The sequence below is a fragment of the Camellia sinensis genome, chromosome 4 (genome assembly GCF_055761805.1).
Source record: "Camellia sinensis isolate YWXY chromosome 4, ASM5576180v1, whole genome shotgun sequence".
NCBI classification, from domain to species: Eukaryota; Viridiplantae; Streptophyta; class Magnoliopsida; order Ericales; family Theaceae; genus Camellia; species Camellia sinensis.
The window spans coordinates 108,229,602-108,237,192 of NC_138964.1; the positions used below are offsets into that span (position 1 = coordinate 108,229,602).

The window sequence follows — 7,591 nt, forward strand, 5'->3', positions numbered from 1 at the left end:
ACGAATGCGCTTGCGATGGATAGATTATATTAACTAATAACTTTCTCCAAAAAATGCTTGAAGCAATGAGGAAGGGGCCTCCCAATCAAGTGGTTTCTTCTAGCTAGAGGTGTTCATGGGTTAATTTGGTTCAAGTTGACATTAAAATTCGGGTTCAAGTTGATATTAAAATTTGGTACGAATCCAATTATGATCAATTTCAAGTTTTTGGACTTGCTATCAAACCAATTACGCACTATAACACAAAGAAAGAATAACAAACAACTGTGAGTAGTATAGTAAAGTCTAATTCAAACTTAAACATAATCAATACAGATTAAATTTCAGAGTATTTATACACAAATCTTAATTTATGAACTTATACTCCATTAAATTCTAATTAAGATTTTTTAATCCTTCAAATCATATTAAATTTGTAATAATCCAAATTGTCTTTCAAATAATGAGTGTTCATCATTTATGATTATTTATAAAAGAACATAATGATTTAACATTTATTTTGATTTTCAAAACTTTAAAATACCAACTTTTAAATTGAAAAAATTAGAAAAAAAAATAGATATGTGCAATAAAAAAAATTTATATATTTTTTAAAAAATTTTAAAAAAATAAATTATTTTTTTATACAAAACTAAAAATGTTATATCTATAAAGGAACATGTCAATGTTCTGACGCGCAAAACTCGAAAGATAAACAAAAATTTTAAAAATGAAAAAACTGATAATATTCGTAATTTTAAAACTAAAAAAAAACTAACAATGTTCTCGATCTTATTGAATAGTTAAATCAAACCAATAAGTAAAAAAATAAAGCGTTCAATCTCATACTCTATTTTTTTTCATCAGTTAGTAAAACAATTATCTGAAATATTATTATACAAAATTGATAATATTCTTCATTTTTAAAATTAAAAAAAAATTGATAATATTCTTAATTTTACTAAATAAGACTTATTGATTTAAAAAATCTTAGAGAGGACATGACGTAGCCTAACATTTATAAATAAAACTTTTAAATAATTAACTCTAATAAGATTTCGTTCTAAGAAATTACTAAATACAATTAAGTCAATTATAATCAATATAAATAAAATTTTACATAACATATATATAGGTTCAATTCTCCAAGTATAATCTAAACTAAAATTAATTCAATCCTATTAAGTTGATGATTTGAACTAAACTTCGGTTTGCTGAGTATTTTGAACACATCCAATTTCTAGTATTACATTAGATGCCTTTACATGGAGAGAGAAAGAGAGATGAAATTAGACATGGAAAAGTAGACACAACAAACATGTACAAAAAAGCATTGTTCTAAGGCATTACAGGACTCCTAGTATTTGTTATTTTCTTCTTTTTAACCCTCCTTTCCATTTCCACATACAACTAAGCTAACTTTGAAAACACATAAACCAACTTCAAGAACAGCTACACACACACACACACAGAGAAAGATGGTTTAAGGAGAAGAAGCCCCTTTGAAGATGAGGAAATTGAGAGTCTCCAAAGTGAAATAGATGAAAGTTCCTTTAGGATGAGTGAAGAAGCATCCGAAATTCGATCCCACCACACACTGCCATCCACTCCCATATTTCTTGTCGAACTCCTGTCATTTTATTATAAATTATAAAACCACCAAAAAATTAAAATTAAAAACCCAAAAGATTCAGTGAAAAAGACATGCAATAAAAACACACACAGCCCAGAGGTTGAATTACACACACATATATTACCTTTTTGATGTGGGCAGCAATGGATTTTAAGTCAAAAACATCATACAGATCCAAAGCTTGAGAAGCAGCAGTCATGGCTTGGATCTGCATCTTCACAGGCATGTCTGTGTCCTCTATCAGACCTTTTCCTTCCAACATCCTCTCTCTTTCTCTCTCTCTCTCTCTCAAAAACTCACAAATGATTCTTGTGTATCAGTATCTCTCACTTCCTTTTCTATTTTCCTGAGATTTTATGAAGGGACCAGATCTTTCCCAAAGAAGACTTCACCTCTTCTCTCTTTCCAACTGTCTTCCAAGTGTGAAATAAGCATTTGATGTGGGACTGTAGGGCTGGAACACAGTCCAATTTTTTTTTTGTCCTTTTTCTCTCCTCACTCTGAGGACCCTTTTAATTTTATTCTTTGAATTTAAGTGGATAACGATGTTGAGGTGAGTGGATAAAGCTCGTGGGAGGCACCCAAATAAATAATCGAATGTTGCTATGGATTTGCTCAAGAAAAAAATAAATAAAAAAAGGGTTGCTATGGATTTCATTGACAATTGCTATCTCAATTTGCTTTTTACACGGCTCACACTGTTTTTTCGTTTTGTCTGTATATTATCATACACACATCTCTATCTATATAGACTATAGAACATTCAGTTCAGTTTAAAAAAAAAAAATAGACTGTAGAACATTCCTAATTGCGCTAACCGTGTTGATTATTTGTTAAAAAAACTAGACTGTACAACATTCCTACTTGCGCTAACTGTGTTGATTATTTGTTAAAAAAAAAAAAAATTGAGTTTGTTATTATTCCTGTGTACTCTTAACTTAGAAGTCAATCATCGATTCTTGTCGAATATAATAATTGATTATTTCATTTTTGTCATGTGAATGTTGATTTTTGACCACATAATTAAACGAAAAATTTAATTGAAAAGTACCGGCAGAATAAATTGACCTGACTTCCTGCCAATAACAAGATGAGAATATCACGGTGGTTCATCCACCTAAGGATACTCCGACGATCAAGATATCAAAATAGTACTTAAATTCACAAGTAAAAACTTACCTCACATCCATGAGGATGCTTCGCTTTTATAACTAGCAGTGACCTAGTCTCCTAAAAACCTCATTTCATTGGACTTAGGCTCAATAATCATCCTGGACTCTCAGCTAGATAGAGATAAACTCCTCATGAACCTTATCCTTATCCAGACTGAGAGCTTCTTCTGTTCTAGGACTCTTGTCCCTTATCTGGATACCTCGGGATTCCGGCATTACCGCAAAACATCTTGACAATGTCGTGGTCACCTCAACAACATAACTTATCCACGTGATACCTTAGCCGACATCTTAGGGCCATCCTGGCCATGTGGCGCCATTCACAAAATAGTTTCCCACACATTATAATCTTTCTTTGGATGGTGTTAGCTTGTGCAGTATATATTGTTGGACTTTTTTAAAATTGTTGATTGTTCAGCTTCACATAGGTGTTGTTTGCTATAATATATTGTAAGTTAAGAACTAATAATCAAAAAATAAAAATCAAAAGTACCCTCAACCTCGCTTTCAAAAATTAACTTTTTTTAGCTTATTTAAGTTATTTTTACCTAATAAATTATAAGTAGAAGTAGTACCAAACAATTTGACACGAACTCTTAGAATAAAAAAGTTATAAACAACTCATATAAGTTACACCAAATAACTACATAATTGTCTTGATATCTGTAAAATATAATATTCTCTTACCAATTTTGAAAAAAAAAAAAAAAATCTATAGAACATATGACCATATATGCTAGTTTCAATAATATCATTCTCACATTATTTTGTAATGGAAAGGTCAAAATGGGCACTACATGCTTGAAAAAATTGATTAGAAAATTATCGAGAATTTTCAATCAAAGTCAAAAACCATTTATACTATGGATCCCAAATAAATTTAAATATACATTCTTGATCTAACATTGTGTAGTTTTTGATAGAATTCTCACATACAAATACAATGGAAATGTAAAACAATCAAACACATATCTCTGTAATGAGAGAACTCTTACCTATATACTAACCACTTCTGTTAGGTTTTTATAATTGGCAATTTCATTTGACAAAACTATTTTCAGTTGTAATTTTATTCGCTCTTTTGTTTCAATGAGGCTATGAGTGCTTAGAAGCAAATCCAACATGAGTAGTGCCTAAGTAATGGAATTTGTGCTAACATTTTGTATCTCGAGCATTCTTTGTTTGCCACTTCACTGACAATGTACGAGGTAGCACCTAGGCAGGATTGAAAGGCAACTCCTCTGAAGCCAAAGTTGTTTGACTGCTCGAGCGGTGAAATGTGCGCTCGAGCAATAGGTCTATATGTTTTGCACCACCTTTACTCACATTGCTCGAGCGGTGAAGTATGCACTCAAGCGGTCTTCGTGACTCTATTTATTATAAAGTACACCGTTTGCGGTTTTTAGGGTTGAAGCCGTCCAAATTCTAGTAGAGTAGAGCTACCAAGGTTTTTTTATATTTCAGAGTATTTTTATAAGTGTTTCCGTGATGATTTGAGAGCGATCGGTGGATCTCCAAGTGTCATGTTGGTATCATCAAGGGGTTTGTCTTTATTCTTTTATTCACAAAAGAGACAGTTGTTCTTCGTTAGATTTTGGGGAACTTGGGTCTGAAACTTTGATGGATTCCAGAGTGGCTCATCACCGTGAATTCGACATTAGCGTTGTGGATTCAACGTTAGACAAGACAATCTAGAGGTGAAGACGGTGGTAAAAGAAGCACATCAGGGTCGGTTCAATTAGAGCGTGAATTCACTAGGTAATTAAGGGTACATATGTATAATTCTTTTTTATCTTCTTAGTGAATTGTTTTGTGACTTTGACCCGCGATTTTTTTTATCACAATTAGAGGCGCTCCAATTATGTAGCACTCTGTACTTCCTAGTATAATGGAATTATTTTTTACTCTTTGATCATCATGATTGAAAACCTTCTTAGTCGTTATTTGAGCCTTCGTTGAGGTGTTACCATAGTGGTTGGACGAGATTGAATCAAAAACTCTAAATTCGAATAGTTATTATTGAGTAGTCTTTATGCTTTTATCATTTTCTCTTTCCATTCTTTGAATCTTGATGTGAGATTAGAATCATTGAAAATTACTTTTGGGGATTCCATTTGGACATAAGAACAACCATAAACGAACTTCGGATGAGAGAGTTATGCCTGCTTGAAGTTTGCGAATTTGCACTATGTGCATAGTTCGTTCGAGCGAGCACAACTTTCACCGCTCAAGCAGTCTGTAGACCCTTCCAACTCTATTTTTCAAAATTTTCTGAGATACTGGAAGTCTCGATTCACTGCTCAAGCGCACTTTAGACCGCTCAAGCGGTCTGTCCAGAATCATATATTTAAAAGTCACTTCTTGGGTCGAATCTCTTCACTTTTCACTCTCTCTTCTCTCTTTTTCCGTCATTTTTTAGTTTTCAAGATTTTTAGTCTTAATTTCATCTATTTCTAAACATATTTGATCCCTAGTTCCTTACACCAAAACATAGAGCTCAGTGAGGGCTTCCATTTAATTTGAGTGGATCATGTTTTCATTAAAGTTAGATTTTCGAGCTTTCTTCTCTTCTTGCTTAAGATAGGGATTTCTTTCCTCGTTTTCAATACCTTGTTATAGATATATATGTGATAGTTTTTATAGCATTTAAAAACAAGTTTGTTAAGAAAATTTACAAAAAGCATGATAGGGGTTTGGGGTTTGGATCTTGGGGGTTGGAATTGGATGAGTTGCGAGTGTTTCGGTTAATTAAGAGGTAACTGGGCATGTTCGTGTTGAGAGTGGGGGGAAACCCTAATCTATCATTATAGGCTTAATTAATCCCAAAAGGAGTGAAGATGTGTTGTACAGGAAAGAAATAAACCTTCTCGTATAATCCTGTTGATCAAGTCTGCGCTCCTCCTTACGTCGTCGCTTTACTCCCTGAAAATACAAACGTGAGTTGGCCGGCGAGTGTGTGCCGGATACATCTCCGATGCCTAAGTCAGCAAAATAGATAAATAGACAAAAAGCTCTGTATGTTCAGGAATCAAAGTTGTGTTACCCCTCCATAGGTGATGTTATGAGCTTTTATAGGTTCCGCGTGGCACAATCCAAGTAGGACTCTTACTCCTCCATGTAGAGTCCTCCTAGGAATCACATTCCTGAAAGATAATGTTTATCCTTCAACACCCCCCTCACTCACAAACCAAGTGAGATGGTTTTACCATGGTCGGACTTCTGTGACCGAGGTAAACATGGCTATGCTAAGCCGCAGACTAGACCGAACTATATTTAGTTCGGTTATTCCTTTCACTGCTCTTACCTCGGTTCTACCTGCACAATCCGTGCTAACCATAGTGTTAGTTTAGACCGTGCTTAACAATTAGCTAGGTCTGACCGAGCTAACTGCACCATGCCACGACCGAGCTAACTCTGGCGACCGAACAATCCGCAGTACTCTCCTGGACCGATATAACAATAGGCTCTCAGGGACCAGACTAATCATCAAGGCTCTGGGACCGGAGTAACTTCAAATCCTTTTTACTCAACCCATTGTATTGTGGCCCATAACGGCCCATTGCCCAGCTCGGCCCAATTTTCATACAAATTACCCTCTCAATTGCCCCTTAATTCCATCTGCGTAGCATGATAGGGATTACCTTGTCTACCAACCGATCTAAATTTACGCCGGCTTTACCTGTCCGGTCAAAACGTCTATTCAATCACAGAGACTGAATCGCTTCTTATTCCAAGGACACGCGGCATGGTCTTATTGGCTAAAGGTAGCTGTCACGCCGTCTTCGTGTCTCACATTTTTTGAACAGTTCCCGCCTTTTCGTTCTTCCATCTACACAAAACAAACCCTTGCTATTTTAAATCACTACTCATCTCCTTCTCTCTCTCTTCGAACCTCCACTGTCCTTTAACCTTGCAACTGTGAAGCTCGTGTTTTGCTGCTGCCGTTTGCTCCCATCCTCTAGGTTGTTCGATCTTCATCAGGTAAGCATTATAAATCTGTTTTATTTTTCTTGTTTTCGTACTTGTTCAATCCACTGCATTTTGTTTTGTGTGTTTTTGCAAAACACACTCTTTTTCATTTTTGCTTTACCTTGCGTCTTCTGAAAAAACTTATAAGAACCACTTGAATTTCATTAAACAACCTGTAGGACACTGTAGTTGATCCAAAATCACAATATAACCGAACTAATAAGTAGTTTGTAGTTGCTGTGAATCTTATCCAACCGAACTAATACTTCATGCTATACCAGTAATTTCAAGAAATAAAACCTCCTTGTGATTCGACTAGCCGATCTTTTGAACCGTGCTAGGTCTATGCAATACTATGTTTGAAAGCCTCGACCACGACCGAGCTATGACTGGGGCTAAACCAGCCTTCGCAGTTCAACCGAACTACGCGTGCTGCCCCTAGAGGCTCAACCGGGCTAACAAAACCCTTGCACGAACTGAGATAACGAACCCCTTGTATAAACCGAGATACCAAATCCCTAGTGCAAACTAAGATAACCAAACCCTTGCTCAAAACCGAGCTAAGACACGTAGCATTTCACATAGCCGAGCTAAGATTTGATATATCTTGCCTTTATTTCTCTTTAGCACGGTCCAACGGTCTGTGCTTAATACCTTTGTTTTTTCACTTTGCAGACTTTAGGTTGCCCAGGCACTCCTTTGAGCGCTCAACCGAGCTACTCAGCCCACTTCTGCGACCGAGCTTAATCACGAGTATAATTTATTCATAACTTAAGACAAAATGGGTAAATATAGGTTTTTAGTAGAAACACCTGGTGGCCTGGCCGAATTCTGAAGG

The 7,591-nt window shown here is 35.4% G+C and overlaps 1 protein-coding gene across 1 annotated transcript; it reads right to left on the reverse strand.

Moving 5' to 3' along the window:
* Nucleotides 1–1,245: 1,245 nt before the first annotated feature.
* Nucleotides 1,246–2,166, reverse strand: LOC114299784 (dynein light chain LC6, flagellar outer arm-like protein). Its single transcript, XM_028244618.2, has 2 exons — nucleotides 1,737–2,166; nucleotides 1,246–1,609 (listed from the first exon to the last, which is right to left on the reverse strand). Exons 1-2 carry the CDS (start codon nucleotides 1,872–1,874, stop codon nucleotides 1,463–1,465), a joined length of 285 nt encoding a protein of 94 aa, XP_028100419.1. The 5' UTR covers nucleotides 1,875–2,166; the 3' UTR covers nucleotides 1,246–1,462.
* Between the last annotated feature and the right edge of the window lie 5,425 nt (nucleotides 2,167–7,591).

What these genes read in the sequence shown, in the direction of transcription:
- LOC114299784 (XM_028244618.2), bottom strand. Translation starts at nt 1,874, where the DNA reads ATGTTGGAAGGAAAAGGTCTGATAGAGGACACAGACATGCCTGTGAAG. An exon ending in TTGCTGCCCACATCAAAAAG is followed by an intron (nt 1,610 to 1,736) that starts GTAATATATGTG and finishes ATAAAATGACAG; the next exon opens with GAGTTCGACAAGAAATATGG.